General features: G+C 42.8%; 1 protein-coding gene across 1 annotated transcript in view; it reads right to left on the bottom strand.

The window, feature by feature from the left end:
* Nucleotides 1-17,649, bottom strand: part of LOC117461002 (uncharacterized) — a 38,845-nt gene extending 21,196 nt beyond the window's left edge. The window contains exons 1-5 of the mRNA XM_034102675.1: nt 17,572-17,649; nt 17,178-17,254; nt 16,823-16,895; nt 14,118-14,230; nt 13,984-14,009 (exon numbers count right to left, since the gene is read on the bottom strand). Coding sequence (XP_033958566.1) covers nt 13,984-14,009; nt 14,118-14,230; nt 16,823-16,895; nt 17,178-17,254; nt 17,572-17,599 — 317 coding nt within the window. The 5' untranslated portion in view covers nt 17,600-17,649. The remainder of the gene's footprint in view (nt 1-13,983; nt 14,010-14,117; nt 14,231-16,822; nt 16,896-17,177; nt 17,255-17,571) is intronic.
* Nucleotides 17,650-17,676: the final 27 nt, after the last annotated feature.

The raw sequence follows: 17,676 nt of genomic DNA on the forward strand, positions 1-17,676 counted from the left end.
CTATTATTGTAATATTATATTTTATTATAATGTTATGTCTGCTGTGAAGCACTTCGGTGAAACCCTCTGTTTTTAATATGTGCTATATAAATAAAGTGGATTGGATTGGTTAGTTAGTTAGCATTACAGCCTTGTCATTTTTATTAGCTTTAATATGAAGTACTGTAACATTAAGTAACCCAAAATGTTAAACAGTAAGAGTCATATTTTGTGAACCCTTTGAAGAGTACTATCACTCTATAATACACAATTTAAGCCCGGGGGAGAAATGCTAACACAAGCATCGGCGATCGCCGATCTTTTCTACTTCATGCTGTCTGCACAAATGGTTGACATTAAAAATTAAAAAGACCAGGCAGTTCAGAGAGAATCAAAGGAAGGCAGGCAGGCAGGCAGCTTTGCATGACATTCTTCTGGACGTGTTTCATTGTGGTGATCAGTGACGGCCGGCCCATAGGGGCGCTTGGGGCGGCACTCCCCCTCTTCCCACATGTTTGATTGTCATTAAAAATTAAAAATAAATAAAAATATATATTTAAAAAATATTTATTTTTTATATTTATTTTTAATGAACAAGGTAAATATTATATAGTTGGTATCAGTCAAATGTATAATCTACAATAAAATCTCATTTAAAATTGTTTTACGATGTCTAAAATTACTGATAAGTCACATGTTTCCTGCCTGGCCGCAGCGTGTATCTAACCCTCTCTCGTCCGGGCGGTAGAAAGGAGCCCTCAGCCAGATCAGCAGCAGCCAACAAGCTGACTGTTGCTATCTGTATACTATGCCGCCGAAACATCATTTCAGCCAATCAGCGTTGTCAGATCTGATGCTCAAAGGGCGCCCTGTCAGCGCCCTGGCCTCTGTGTCTGTGAGTTGTTTAGACTCGTATCCAAGGTGACGCTACAGTAGTTGTCTGCAGGTGGAGACTCCGGTGCTAGTGGATCGCCGGAGCTGTAGATTAACATGTACATGCTTATTGTAGTTGTAAGGGCAATGCCTGTGGCACCATGGAGCATATGTGTGGACTGGACCTGTATTTTACAGGAAAGGAGTGAGCAGAGGGTCGAGTTGTCGATTCTTGTTCAGTTTTCTGTGACTCCTCACCCTCTCAGACTTTGAGTTGCGCGCGCTGCTAAAGAGACGCACTACCATGGAAACCAAACAATGGTGTAGCTGTATTAAAGTCCGGAAACAGTCGTGAGTAAATCTGATTTTGTCAGAAATCGGGAGAAATGCGGGAGTCTCCCGTGAAAATCGGGAGGGTTGGCAAGTATCTCACACACACACACACACACACACACACACACACACACACACACACACACACACACACACACACACACACACACACACACACACACACACACACACACACACACACACACACACACACACACACACACACACACACACACACACACACACACACACACACACACACACACACACACACACACACACACACACACACACACAATGTTCGTATTTAGTCTAATTTGAGTGTTCCCAAAGCCATAGCCCCACCAAAAATATTTTCCACCAGCCGCCATTGGTGGTGATAGTGAGAGTAGTCAATCGTTTTGTTGACAAGACAGTAGTGACGGCCATCTTGGTGACGTGTGTTGTTCTGCGAGACCAGAGATGTAGTTCATTGAGCGTTTCACACAAACAAATGTGTTACTTCACAGTTTTACGACACATTTTTTTGTTTTGACTTGCAAAATGATCTTTTAAATTGACAAACATCATGTGTAATTCGTGGCACAATTCAAACGGGATCGAAAGATAATCTTTCTCTCTCCATTGACTTCAATACATACTTTTTTCTAAATAAGTAGGGATGCACGATAATTATCGGCCCGATAATTATCGGTCCGATATTAGGAATTATGACGTCATCCCGATAAACCCGATAACAGTATTAATAGTCCCGATAATATACAATATATTTTTTGGGTAAAAAAAAAGAAAATATACTGCGGTGTGGGTGGATTGGGATGAGGGGCGCTTGTTTTTCACTCGGCTCCTCCCGTTTTGCCAGTACTGTGGTATTAGTGGTTTAGGAAGAGGGGAGTTCTTCACAAATCCAGCGCTCCCTAATACTTCGAACCTGATCAGTCACCTGAAACATCGCCATCGCTACGATGGTGTGTTAAAAGCGTACGAAGACAATAATACAATGTGTGTGTGTGTGCGCGCGCGCAACTCAAGGCATATGCTCGAACCGGAGCTGCCTGGAAGCTGCAATCATGTTCATGTATCCGTGCTGAGTGTGCTGACTTCTCCTACAATGTCCCACTGTCTGGCTTCCTGCATAAAGTCAAGTGCTCGGCGCAGTTGTGGCGAAATGTCGCTCCTCTGTTTTCATTTAAACAGCTCCTTATATCCGTTAGCGCAGCTAGCTAGCACCAGATGCTAACAACAACAATGCACGTAAGGTCTCTCTCTCGCTCGCTCGGTCCACACATACACACACCCTCCCGGTCCTCCAGATGGCCAGTCGGTGCCTGCTGGTGAGCGTGGAAGTGTGGTCTGCCATCTGCTGTCAGCAGATGGCATTTTAAACTCGATGCGCTCTGAAACTATGGGGCGGCTGAGGAAAAAAAATACACATGCGTTAAAATAATTAGTGGCGTAATTTTTTTTTTGTTATCGGTATCGGTCTTGATAAGCAGGAAGTTATCGGTATAGGTATCGGTTTCAAAAAACCAATATCGTGCATCCCTATAAATAAGGTCCCATGGAGGTCCACCGGAAGGGGAGGGACTTCGCCACTCTATTGGCGCGTTTCCACTGCAGCGGGTAGCTCGCTTTAAGCGTGCCGAGCCGTGCGGGGCCCGTTTTTGGTTGCGTTTCCACTTGGCCTAGTTTTGGCCCGGGGCTACTTTTTCACCTTTTTTCTGGCCCGACTAAATCGTGGTTCTAGGGCCAGGAACAACCAGGCTGAGTCGGGCTGAGTATGCTAAACTAGAGAGAGAATCGCTGGCAAGGGGGCTACAACTACAACAAGATGAACATATTTGACCGTGATTTAATTATAATACACGTTTCAAAATGATGCCGAAGTAACAACATACTGATACCGGTTAGTAAAAACCATGAATTAATGCTTTGACAAGTCTGCAGACAGACGGCAGGCGAACAACCCTTTTAAAATGCGTGTTTTCTAAATGTAGCTTGGCTAAGCTAACGTTGTATATGCTCCGACCGTCCACACTCACAGCAACGGCCTATACAGACATAAATAAAGCAGCGACTGTATTCACCATGACACAGGCAGTCTGTGGTTTGTACTTGTTTAACTTTTGTCTAGTTTCTGAACAGATATGAAGAGCTGTGAGCTCTGAGTGCTAAGAGCTAACGGCTGTGTTGTTTTTTGGGGCGCTCATTGAAGATGACGTCACGGCTCCGCCTACACTGTGTTACTATAGTTACTGCCCCAGTTCCTAAACTGTAATGGAAACGCAGCATTAAAGTGAGCCGGGCATAATAAGGCCTAACCAAACCGAGCGAGGGCTGCAGTGGAAACGCGCCATATAAGAACTGGATACAGCGTGGGAGGCGGGGCCTCATTAATTCCTATGAGAGCTGCTCATTGGCGCATGAAGATAAAATGGGCCAACTTTTGAGAGAGCGAAACGTCACAGATTACCCGTCATGCCTGAGAAGTACCCGTATGTGCACTCATAGAGCATGCGCAACTTTAACCACGCCCCCTAAAAGGCTCGTTCACATTAAGCACGTCAATTTGCGTACACGTAACAGCACCGCACGTTCATGACAGCATGGTACTGGATTTGATATTAACGAGGCGGCGCGGCAGTTAGCAGCTAGCGGCTAGCTAGTAATTATGCTAAGTTGCACATCAATCGTTATATACTTTTATATTACGCTGATAACAGGATCTCCAGGATCTTGATATCCAAGCAACAGAGCTTCATTTAGCATGATACTTGTGTGGGTTGTACATGAAACCACTTGGTAATATATAAAAATGTATGTATTTTGAAGCCTGTTATGATCAATTGTGAGTTAAATCTTATCTAAAAAGTAAAGCTGATGATGGATTACTACTGTGGTGGAGTTCAAATAACAATAGCCTATTTCTCTTTGAAATGTGATGGAGTAAAAGGATAGTAACTGTGACCATTCATGTTAAGTAGGCCTACCCCACAAGTAACAAAAAACGTATAATACTTGAAGGAAAGGTGTCAAATGTTTCCATAAATACCAATATCACACACTACAACACAGACTATAACACCCCTTTTTGTTAAATACCAACCATGTGTATATATATATATTAGGGGTGTAACGGTGTAATCGGTCCGGTACACGTGTGTACCGAAGTGTACCGAACGAATATAACGTTAAACGTAAAAAATTGAGAACGTGAACAACTTTTTGGAAGTAATCTCAGGTGCTGCATCGCAGCATTCAGAGTAATTTGCTCACATTGTGTTCAACGCGTCAGAGCGACCAAGTCATTTCATTGGACGAGAGGCATACTATGAGAGCTGGTCAGAGGGATGCGTTCAAATGTAGTCAGTAATTTTGAGGAACTGTCGAAATGGCGAACGCAGATAAAGTTGAGCTCGAAAATCCTCCAGCATCATTGAAGTCTCCGGTTTGGGAACATTTTGGTTTCGCAGTTACGTACAAGAATGACGGACAAAGACAGGTGGACCGAACCAAAGCTGTTTGTCGGCATTGTTCAACTAACATTGGTTACACGGCTGGCAATACATCAAACTTGCACACTCATTTGAAAAGGCATCACCCGAACGTGAATATCACCGGTACCAAAAGAAAAAAGACTGAAGTGCAAACCCAACTCCCACTAGCATTTAAGCCTCCACCACTCGCAAAAAGTTCAGACCGAGCCAAAGCTATTACAAACGCCAAATTATGTTGCCATGTTAGCAAAGCGCTACCTGGCTGTATCTGCTACCTCTGTCCCTAGCGAGAGGGTGTTCCCCACAGCAGGAGACATTGTTAGTGCCAGCAGATCTGCCCTTTCGGCAAGCAATGTGGACAAGTTCATCTTTCTTTAAAAAAACATGAAAATACAATGACAGGCAAGCAAGTCCTAATGTCAAAGTGGCTGCTTAGGTAGTACAGTTCAAATACAGATGATTTCAGTTCATCGAAATGCTGCACTTTAATGTTCATTTTATTATATTTTGTATTTATTTGAGTGAATATTCACAGTTTAATAATAATAAAAATATATATATATGTTTTGTTTTGTGAAAAAAAATGCTGCTGTACCGAAAACGTACCGAACCGAACCGTGACCAAAAAACCGAGGTACGTACCGAACCGAAATGTTTGTGAACCGTTACACCCCTAATATATATACATGCCGCTAAAACTGTGTAATATACCAGGCTGCTAAATCCTCCAAACTGTTCCAGTCAGAACACGTAACATGAACGTGCCGGGCGGCGCGGTCATGTGGGTTAGATGCGCATTCATAATGCCGAGGGAAATAACAGAATAACGTTATTAGCACATTTTTACAACTTGAGGACCGAATGTTTTTAATAAGGGCTATACTAGTGTTCATACTGGGTTGTTTATTTAGTTTAAAAAAAATTATCCAACGAGTTACAGACCACTCTTTCCCAATGTAAGTCAATGGGAAAAAGTGTTTCCGGGACCAGCAACCTAACGGAAGTGTAGTACCGCCGTTTGGCCACAACGAATATTCTCATCAGAGAATCACTCTCCAAATGAAGTACGCCGGGCTCGGTAGATTTCCAAGTATGCTGGACATTGGAACTGTACTTCGGCGGCACTCGATGACGTAGTATGCTTGAAATAGTGGCTCTGGAGCAGCTTTACTCACGATTGAGAAACACCCCCCAGGAGGATGCTGGCTTGGTAGTCGCGTACTTCCAAGTCACTTCCTTCAGAAACTAAGCAAGTATGCTTCCAAGCCATGGCTTCGGAAAACGAAGAAGAATGGAACAGGCTAACAAGTGTGCCACTCTCTCTAACGGTTTCAACATAAACTGTACCGAAAATAAATACCTCACGATCTAATTATGAACATGCTTTACTTTCACGGAACACATTTTTGGTGATAACAAACAAATGTAACAAAGTAACATATTTACCAACACATGTTCTATGCCACTATACTTACATTTAAATGTGTGCTGCGTCGGTTCAGCAACTCTCCGCAAGGGTTTTTGAAATTGGTCCGTGCGCAAAGCATTGTGGGGATTTTAAGGATGCGAAGTCTACCCATGTGCAGCCTCGAAATTTCCCCCAAACCAAGGACGCGGCCTCGGTGGAATTCCAAGTATGCTGGAGATTGGAACAGTCCTTCGGCGGCACTCGATGACGTAGCATCCTTGAAATATTGGCTTGGAAGCCAGAATCCTCGAGATTGAGAAACGGCTGTGTGTGTGTGTGTGAGAGTGAGCAGGTGGTGCCCGTTAGCTGATTGGCTGCCTTCGACATGCTGATTGGTCCACCTGAAGAGACAGGAGCATTTAAGCTGCAGCCATGCAGTTCCTCTGCTCTCTCTCTCATCGACCTCTCCTACTCCGTGTCTGTTGTTGTAGATCTGATCTGATCTGTTGTTCTGTGTGGCTAAAAGTTACCGATTACCGGTCCCTGTTGTACGTTTGTATATCTTTGTAATGCTAAGCTAATGTAATCTGTCTTGAAGACACGCTTTGATTTGCCTAGGAGTGCGAAACCCTTTTCTTTTGTTTAAATCCCGTTTTCTCCTGTTTTTCGTTAGGTAAGAAGCCTGTATTATATTTTACTTCTTTTGTCAGGCAAGATATATATATGCAAAGGTTTATTTGTTTATGTGGGTTTGTCTCGCCTCCTTTAAAGAAAAAAAAAACAGGTAGTTAAAATTACCAAATGAATTTACCTGTGTCAGTGACCATTTCTTGGGAGTGGGAAGAGTGGGTGGAAGGCAATTTTGTGCTGTGCCTAGGTTCCTCTAGACCGGGCGTAACATAAAATGGAGTCTCGTCCAGGATGTCCATGAGGTGAGGTCCATTTGTAAGTATTTGTTGGTATCTAGTGGCCGTTTGCTTTGTGGAGAGATTTAGTTAATGTGTGGTTCACCAGCTTGCAATTTCAGTATTGAGCACCCTGACTAGTTAGTCACCGGGCAGGTTTGAAGATCTTGCAACTTTTTAGTTTTGCCTTTCTTATTTTTGGTGGTAAACCTGAGTGGGGGTATGCTTCAGTGTATTGCTTTAGGCTATATCTATGGTCTTCGGTGATGCACTGAGTTCAGCGTTTAAAGTCGCCTCGAGCTCGGCAAGCCACTGAAGACTAGCTAGGTTAGTTAGCCATCTCCATCAGCAGCTCAGGGTTGGGGTGCCTCACTACTGCTTGTTTTCCCAGTTTTTGCACAGCAACTTTTGACTCTACTTTTTGTTTGGCCACTCAGTGGAGCTATAATAAATGCACGTTCAGTAACTTGTGGCATGTGACTTTTTAGGTGGTGGTATCTGCAGTCCACAATAGTTGGGTCAATTTCGAGTTGCTGCTTAGGTGTAAGTAGGCAACATTTGTGTGTAGTTTACTACAGTTTGACCATGTGTGTTGTGGTTGTTTCAGTCCACTTGTTGGTGGTCACTTGTGTGTTGTTGCTGTCATGTATTTAATTGTAGCAAATTAGTAGTTGGATGTGCTCATCATTAACATATAAAGAGTAGACGCCGCATTGGCTGCTGGGGCGCAAGAAATACGGCCACCATCTTGGACCGGTCATCCTACCCATATTGTACAGACATTCTACCCATAGACAGCAGAGGTTTCAAGATGCCAGAGCACTGTGCGGCGTATTGCTGTTCAAATTGGCGGACGATTGCGAACAGGGGTCGGGGGATTACTTTTCACAAGTAAGATTCAACATTACTATTGGTTTTATTTTGTAAATAGAATATTATTGTACTGTATTGATGTCCGCCAGCGAAATCGTAGCCAGAAAACATTATGTTTATGGCCAACTGAGACTTTATAAATCATATGCTACTGTAACAAGTGAATTTCCCTGTTGTGGGATGAATAAAGCAAAAACCAATCTATCTAGGAAGAAGGAAGAAAATAAGCTTGACCTCCTTCTTAAAATGTTTTTGTGTTGACTCTCTCAAATCTCCCGTTTTTATTTTGAAGGTTTCCCAAAGACAAAGATATGAGGAAGAAGTGGGAAGTTGCTTTGAGGAGGGAAGGGTTCACTGCAAGCGAGTCATCCGTGATTTGCAGTGAGCATTTTAAGCAGGACGAGTTTGACAGGACAGGACAGATTGTCCAACTCAGAGATGCTGTTATTCCCTCCATCTTCTTTATAGATTATTGACGGGCTGTTTGACACAATGAACGACATGAGTTCAATGATACTCTGTTCCGTTATGCATCGAGTTCATAAGATGCTCTGTTCTCTACATCAGGTTGATAGGATGCTACTGTTACAATGTTTTTTCCTTTAGTTTTGTCTGCTAACATGATGCTCTTGTATTTCAATGTTTTTCTGTGTTCAGTTTTGTTTGTTGGAATTATCTTGTATTCATTGTTTTTGAGGTCCCAGATGCTTCTAAATAGTATGTATTACACAACATCAAGTTTTGCAGGTGTCAGAAGGAGGGTATGTATGTTGCAATGATGTTCTCTTGTTTCAATGTTTTTCAATCTGCAGTTTTGTTTCTATTTGAATTATCTTGTATTCAGTGTTTTTGAGATCCCTGATGCTTCTAATGGTACGTATTACACAACATCAAGCACATGTAGGTGTCAAAATGGTATGTATTGCATGTGTTCTTGCATGTGTTCTTGTTCTCAAGTTATCCCAGTTCTGCAATTACATTGTTCCTAGTTAGCTAAGTGTCCTACAAGTATACTGTATATGTTTTGCCATGATCAGAGTAATAAAATGTTTTTCTTTTGCAGGTACTTGTCAGTCATCGGATTTGTCATTAACATCAACACGTTGATGCTGATGATTCCTGAACTGCTCCAAGTTCAGCGGTATGTCCTCACCTACAGGTTCAGCCAGGATCACTTGGAGCTCCTATTTAATTCCATCAGAGCGTCAGGTAGGTGTAAGGGAAACTTCTGTGTAGCAATGCAGTGGGAGTCACCGACTCAGGAAGGAGACACGGTAGAGCAGGAGCTTCGATGTCAAACACTGATGATTTATTTGGAGTTACGGCCGGAGAATTCTCATCACAAGTCACAGCAGTCACGGTCTGACTGCACGGGAGAGTTGCCACGTCAATTCTAAAGAACTCTACCTCAGACCCATGTACCCAAGATCACACTGTGTCCCTGTCTGCGGTAGAGATGTCCTCTGGTGAAACTGCTGAAGAGCACCCATCTCCATTCGCCAACATTTCGGCTGTTGTGAGTGACCACAGCTATCTTCCCACTCGGTTTGGTGGTCTGGTGGAAAATGCGCTGGTCTACATCGCAGGATTTGTAGTCCGGCAGATTCTGCGAAAGCTGTCCTGTGATGTGTGCCGTGCAAGCTTGGTCAGAGATGCTGTACCTTCATCATTTGATGAGAGCTACCACCTTCTAGCCCTGAAAAACAACGGTGGCCTAGTGATTCCATCACAAGGCACAGTGAAGGTGCTGAGAGCTGCAGAGAGGGTGATTCGCCAAGCTTCAACAAGGCAAGCTCCAAAGGTGTCGACAGTCACCTACATCGTCCGGGAGGAGATTGGAACGGAGGATGTTTTTCAGCTTGGGGAACACATTGAGGAGACGCAGTTTGGCATCGACAACCATTATTCCAACTTGTTGTCATTGGTTGTGTCTGTGTTTCTGAAAATAAGACTACACCACATTGCCAAACTCACCTCTCTTGACCTGCAGAAAGGGAGCACGAGAAAGAAGCTCTGCAAAACAGTCCTCTTTCAGGGCTTTTAGCTCATTTAAACTTTCATGAGCAACTTTGTGTAAATATGGTTTGGGGCGGGGTGGTGTCATGTTCTTGTGTTTAACTTGAACATTTGCATTTTTTATATAGATGTAGATTTTCATGTTTTCTGACATAGATATTCATTTTTACTGATATAACTTCTGTCTATGTATAATGTATTATTGTTTCTTCATTTTTCAACTTATTAAAATAGCTGAGTAGTAGGCCTACACAATCTGCTTCTCTATCATATAGACCATTAGTGTTTTTTTTTGTGTGTGTGTGTGTGTGTGTGTATATATATTAGCCTATATTATATATCGTGTGTCTTTTGCAAAATACCTATCATACATAACATATAGGCTATCAAATACCAGAATATTCTATTGCTGTTAAGCCTACTATGAATATTAAAATACGCCGAATCATGTGTCCGGTATGATGCCTACATATGACGTTTGCAGTAAAAAAAAGAAAAAAACGTGAAAATCAGTTTTGTATTCAGCGAGTTATGATTGATTAAATGCGCTGACACTTCATTGCGCCTGCCAGACAGATTACACTGAGTGGAGCGGGTGACCGGTCCAAAATGGCGACCCCACGGCTCGTCGGCGCCAATAGGCAGTAGCGGTCGATGCGGCGTCTACTCTTTATATGTCTATTGTGCTCATGCCCAGATTGTCAAGTGAGCTTGTGTTGCTGGTTTCCAAAAATGTATGATTTATGATAGACTTTTGAAACTACAAGAACATAAGGAGGACTTTTACAAAAAAGTAATAGCGATTTTTGTCCAGAAGGATAGGCAAATTGACTTAATCTTCAAGTCAAGGTAAGACGGCAATTTTATTGAAAATGGGATCTTACTAAGAGAGAACAATTCAATATTTAAATGATAAAATTAAATGTTTTGGGTATCCTTCTGTTGAACTGTCTGTTTAAAATTAATTGAAGCATCAGACAAAAAAAGCTTTTGAACATAATATTATATTTTGATTTAGGTCAAAATATAATATTTGTAAACCTGAAGAGTCAGTGCCAGTGCCTCACTAGCCATGAACCTCACTGCAGAAGCTTATATATAGACATCTACGTTTTTTGTGCCCCACCACTTTTGTACATATAGAAACGCCACTGCGTGCGGGGCCCGTTTTTGGTTGCGTTTCCACTTGGCCTAGTACCGGCAAGCGGGTCCTAATTCACAGTTTTTCTGACCCCATAAAATCGTGGTTCTAGGGCCAGGAACAACCAGGCTGAGTCGGGCTGAGTATGCTATACTAGAGAGAGAATCGCTGGCAAGGGGGCTACAACTACAACAAGATGAACATATTTTACCGTGATTTAATTGTAATACACGTTTCAAAATTATGCCGAATTAACAACATACTGATACCGGTTAGTAAAAACCATGAATTAACGCTTTGATAAGTCTGCAGACAGACGGCAGGCGAAAAACCTTTTAAAATGCGTGTTTTCTAAATGGAGCTTAGCTAAGCTAACGTTATATATGCTCCGACCGTCCACACTCACAACAACGGCCTACAGACATAAATAAACCAGCGACTGTATTCCCCATGACACAGGCAGTCTGTGGTTTGTACTTGTTTAACTTTTGTCTAGTTTCTGAACAGATCATATCTGTCCCCGGCTGTTTGAAGAGCAAGCATTGGGAAACAAAAGACAGCATTTACCTGTTTGCATCCAGCTAGCCATGCCTTTCTGGTGTACCAGCTACGTGAGAAGCCTCGTTGATACGTTTTGTCTTTTTCACGAGCTTCCTGCGATATATACAAATCGGGTTGGTCCGGTCCAAGGTCTTTAAGCAACAGTTTATCTCCCAAACTTCTCCTTTCGAAAGGATTGGAGATTAGCTCTTGAACGGAATTGGGCGGGGACTCCACCTGCACATGAAGCCATCCTCATCAACTACTGCCGTACTGCGTCACCACACCGGATACGAGTCACTAGTGTCCAAACTACTCACAGACTGGACCGGGCGCTGACATTGGCGCCCGCCCGGTTATCATCAGATTTGACGACGCTGATTGGCTGAAATTATGTTTCAGCATCATAGTTTACAGATAGCAACAGTCAGCTGCTATTGGCTGCTGCTGCACTGGTTGAGGGCTCCTTTCTTACCGCCCAGACGAGAGAGGGTAATGACCATAGACTGTATAAAGGTAATGACACATGGGCAAAGCCAGGCAGGAAACATGTGACTTATCAGTAACTTTAGACATCGTCGTAACACAATTTTAAACGAGATTTTATTGTAGATTATACATTTTACTGATACCAATTATATAATATTTACCTTGTTTATTAAAAATTAAAATTAAATATAAATATATTTTTTCTTTTTCTTTTGTATGTGGGAAGAGGTGGGGCGGCGCCCCTATGGGCCGGCCGCCACGTAAACGCAGTAACTTATTTGGCTTTGTAGTTTGTTTGTCACCTCATGGTGGTAGCCATTTTGTTTAATTGATTTGGTTACTTGTGTGGTGCTGCTCATTCTGTGTGGCAGCATCTTAGTTGGCCCTGTTTTAGAGTTTGAATATATCTTGTTGTTCCACATTTGACCCAGGTTGACATCTTTTGTCAGCAGTCCCAAATCTGTTGTCTGATATCTAATGCACTTTTTGTTTTCATATCGATATATTAAGTCTGGTGTGCTTAAGTGTATTTAGCTGCCTTGCATACAGCCTTGATAAAAGTCACTGAAATTCCACATTAATTTCAATGAATAGAATAGTATGGTGTTAGTTTTCTATTTATTCATTGTTTTAAGGGTGGGGGTGTTACGTCTGTATGTATTCCCCGTTTCTTTTTCCCTTTGGTTCCTCTACCCAGGTGTGCTGCATTGCTGTAACGAGGTTCAGACGAGGTGCACCTGGAGAAGGAAGTCCTTAAAAGCTCCAGTGCTGCAGCAGAAGAGGGGGAGGCCTCTGGTGTGGGGACTGCTGTGTTTCTGCCTCTAATCCTAGGATGTGTAGTTGAACATGTTACATGTTGATTATAATAAATCCTATGGATTTGAATGAAGCATCGAACCACTTGGACAATTGTGTCGGAAATAGGTTCATTTCTCGAAGCTTCAGTTACAGCGACCTCTCCTGGCGAAGTGCAAGGCTGCAGTGGGTTTAACGTATCTTTGTCTTGAAAAATATTCGATACACACACTAAGACTGAATATCATGTTCTATTTGCAATTAAAGATTGATAATTGTGTGTATTGGGTTATTGAGAAGAGACTAGAGAGTGCTGGAAAATTTTTTGGGAGGAGAGGGCCTTTTATCAGTTATTAAAGTTGAAGAGCAATGATTAAAATACATCCATTCCGGGCTTTGAACCAGCTGCGCGGAGGACATCGCCGCATTCGGGCCGCCGGCTCTACCCACTGGGCTATCTATTCCTTGAAATATTTAACTGTTTTTATATTACTGATAATTGTCTTTTTGTTCACAACTTCTCCACATTTCGAAGTGTTTCCCAAGCCAGAACGACCTATCTTTCTTCCTGGCTTGCTCTATAATGATATCAAATGCAATAACAACAGCAACAACGCAAACTACGACAACAACCCACACATTGTGCATTGTTTAGAGCGGTCATAAAGTGTTGAAGCACTCAAATTTGAAACTGTTTCAACCTGTCACCTGTCAGAATCGAGACGAGGCAGTGCATTGAATTGCGTGAATGGACCGCGAACCAGTCAAGTGATTCATTCAGGAAATGAAGCAGTTGCTGCTTCGGACGTCATATGTCACGTGATTTGAAGCAAGCTTCGAAGCACTGCTTCTATGGAATAGGAAGTCCAGGGTTGAAGCTCCGTTCGAAGCTTCAGTGTCAAACTGCCATCACTACTCTTTTGTGTTCTATTTGGGTCAGTGGTGGAATTTTGTTAGCCCCATAGGGCCATTTTAAGGCTGGGGCGTTAACTAAGTTAATCTAGTGTATTTAAACCAATTTCAACCTACAAGTATACTACAGGAAGTTACATTTTGCATGCCCAGGAAATAAATATAATTTAAAGAAAATACAAAGATAAGTCGATTATAAAGAAAATGAAAAAGGTTAATTACCTGTCATGAAATGTGTAGTATTTCACCTGTAAAAAGACTCACAGGTCACAGAGGAAAAATGTTGAGCACTATAATGAATAATCAACTGTGTGTAACTGATTTTCTATATAAAATTGAGGTGATTTTCCCCTTACACCAAGCTTGGTGAAAAACTCAAAAGCAGCTCGGAGTCGCTTCTTGGCTGACTCCATCGGAGTTCCTTCATTCCAGGGCCGGTGGAGGGTCGGGGCCCCAAAGGGATCCGCCCCTAGAAAAAGACATGCAAAGAAAAGGATTATTTCTGTTGGCCTCAATTCTAAATGTATTTGTGTATTTTATTCTAAAAATATGTCACTACTAATGTATGTATATGTATGTATTCGTTTTATTTGTCCCCGAGGGGAAAATGGGTTGCAGCACATCACAAAGGCATTTAAAAAGATAAGACAATATGTCACTGACAACAACATAGACACAGATTAAAACAAACAGACATAAGAAAACTAGATATCGGCAGACATGACAAGGGGCCTATAGGCCCTCATTTGCGAAATAGGGGGGACAGGGCCAGACCAGCTGGGTAAACAGTGCGTCCTAGCCATCATTTATTTAGGAGTTTGATGGCTTGTGGGACAAAAGACAGCTGAGATCTGTTCTTTTTGAACAGAGGGGGACGATATCTCCGCCCGGATGGCAACAGTTGAAAGTAAGAGGCAAGAGGGTGCCTCAGGTCACTCACAATATTGTGTGCCAATTTTAAAACTCTGTCCTTGTATAAGCATTCTATATTAGCAAATGAGATTCCTGTCAATTTACTGGACAATGTTATGGCCCTCCTGACTGACTTTTTCGGTGCCTCTTCCTCATCAAATAGGAGGCTGACCAGGGCCGTATCATCTGCATACTTAATAAAGTGCCTATTGGGAAAAGTGCTGATGCAGGAGTTGGTGTATAAAATAAATAAAAGAGAGGACAAGACACATCCCTGGAGTGAGCCTATCCAGGTAGTTATTGTGTCAGAAAGTGCCATGCCTATTTTTACCTGCTGAGTTCTACAGCTAAGGAAGTCAGCGATCCAGGAGATCAGACCAGGTTCAAGTGGGAATTCTTCAGTTAAAATATTTGCTAAAATACTTGGCTTAATGGTGTTAAAAGCCAGAAGTCGGCAAACAGAATCTTTACATGGGCTTTTGGCGTCTCGAGGTGAGTGTGCAGAAGATGCAAGGGGGTTGCGATAGCATCTTCCACCCCTCTTAGAGGCCTGATAAGCAAACTGCATGGGATCTAAGAGGTGCTGCGTTTGTGAGATGAAATGCCTCTTAACTAAACGCTCAAAACATTTAATCACCAGTGAGGTGAGTGCTATAGGCCGAAAGTCATTGGGCTCACTGGCCCTGGGGATTTTAGGCACTGGAATAATTGTGGATGTTTTCCAAAGAGAAAGGACTTTTTGCAGATTAAGGGAGGACCTAAAAATGTCTGTAAATACAGGTGCAAGTTGTTCTGCACAGTGTTTTAAAACAGCTCCTTCAATATTATCGGGGCCAGGGCTTTTTGGTATATTACACTTCCTGAAGAGATGGATGACTTCTAACTCCTCAATAGTCATACTAGAGGGGAGGGGGGAGGATGGAGGGGAATGACAGTGTCAGCCTCTATACTGTTGCTACTCTCAAACCGGCAGAAGAAGGTGTTCAAATGATTTGCTGTATCCCTTCCCTCACCACTGATCAAGACAGGAGACGGGTTTCCCCTGCCCTTATGTGGAGCATTCGTCATGTTTTTAATTCCCTGCCATGCTTCTCTGGGATTACCAGAGGCCAGAGCTGCCTCCAGCTTCTCCTTATAGCTATACTTGTCTAACTGTATTTGTCTTTTAATATCTCTCTGTATGTTTCTCCGAGCAAACTAATCCTGGTTTTTATAAGCTTTTTTCTTCAGAATAATCAGCTTTTTTAAACTGTGAGACATCCAGGGCATTTGAATATATTTTTAAAGACTTAGTGGGTATCACAGAATCGACACAAAAATCAATATAACTAGACACTGTCCCAACCCGTTCATTAATATCGGGAGTATTGAATGTTTCCCACTGTGTGCAGTCAAAGCATCCCTGCAGAGCCATAAGGCTGTCCTTATTCCACATTTTGACAGTCTTAACTTGAGGTTTCTCCCTCTCAAGTAGCCTCCGATAGACAGGGCGTAGGTGGACTACACTGTGGTCAGATGTCCCAAGTGGTGGAAGCGGGGATGCAGTGTAAGCGCCCTTAACAGTTCCAAAGCACATATCCAGAGTATTCTCCTTCCTAGTGTGGCAGTCAACGTACTGGTAGTAGGTAAGCAGGGATTTTTTTTAACGGGACAGTTATTAAAATCTCCTAGAAAGAATTTCGGCGCATCAGGAGAAAGTGATTCAAGTCTCTGAGAGAGATTAAAAATTATTTCGGTGGCTTTGTTAAAATTTGCTTTGGGGTGTATGTACACCACAGTGAAGAATAATTGAGGAAACTCCCTGGGAAGATAGAATGGTCGTAGAGAGACACACAGCAGTTCTATGTCCGGAGTGCACAATTGCTCTCTAATCACCACTGCCCGACACCACTCGTCCCTGATGAGAAGACAGACTCCGCCCCCGCGTACCTTCTCGGTGATGATCGGGTCTCGGTCGGGTCTCGGTCGGTTCTAAACGCCGAGAACCCGGAAGGCTCCACTACACTGGACTCGATGTTGATATCCAGCCATGTCTCCGTGATCGCTAAGACACATGCATAATAATATGTGTTCATGTGTTTCAAAGAGGCTATTAGTAATGCCTGAACTCGTGTGTGTTAGGTGAGTGTTGGGCCAGGCGTTAGAGTACCTGTGCCACAGAAGGAGTGCCAGTAGCAGACAGAGAACCTCAGCCAGTCCTCCATCTTCCTCCCCATCAGCACCTGCACAGACAAACATTGACCTGCAGCCTCACATACTATAACACTGTGTTCAAATATTACATACACACAACCTTCATATGTGTCCCTTAATCAGGAATAATATAGCAATATAGGATATTTATCACGGATTGCGTTACAAAAACACATGAAAATGTGTGTGTGTGTGTGTGTGTGTGTGTGTGTGTGTGTGTGTGTGTGTGTGTGTGTGTGTGTGTGTGTGTGTGTGTGTGTGTGTGTGTGTGTGTGTGTGTGTGTGTGTGTGTGTGTGTGTGTCACGCCTACCTCCTCTGCATTGTAGTGTTTGAAGCACAGAACATCTGCAGGCCCAGCACTGGGTGAGTAAGGGATCTTGGGAATGCCTGTGAGCGCCATAAATGTTGGGCAATACTCAATTAAAGCAGCGCATGCATCTAGTCATGTGAAAGTGAACAGTAGTGCGACACGTATCGATCACTGACAGCATGCAGGCTAACTAACAGACACAGGTCCAGACTCCTGCTGCACACAGACATGTGTTTGGGTGAATCATGTGGACTGCTCTTTGCATAACAAGGCCCTTCTGTCCCCGAGCCGCTGCCTGCAGTGCAACATTCCGGACACTTTATGTCCACAATACACACGCTAACGTACACACGCTGCAAACTTTGTAAACAGTACTTGAAATAATATGATTTACCCGCAAAGAATTCCTCCTGCGCTGCCATTTCTGATCTCCACAACTTCTCCTGCAACTTTGTCCACGTCCTTCCTCTTCGCAAACCGAGTGCAGTTCCCTGTATAC

The sequence above is a fragment of the Pseudochaenichthys georgianus genome, chromosome 16, assembly GCF_902827115.2.
Source record: "Pseudochaenichthys georgianus chromosome 16, fPseGeo1.2, whole genome shotgun sequence".
Lineage (NCBI taxonomy): Eukaryota > Metazoa > Chordata > Actinopteri > Perciformes > Channichthyidae > Pseudochaenichthys > Pseudochaenichthys georgianus.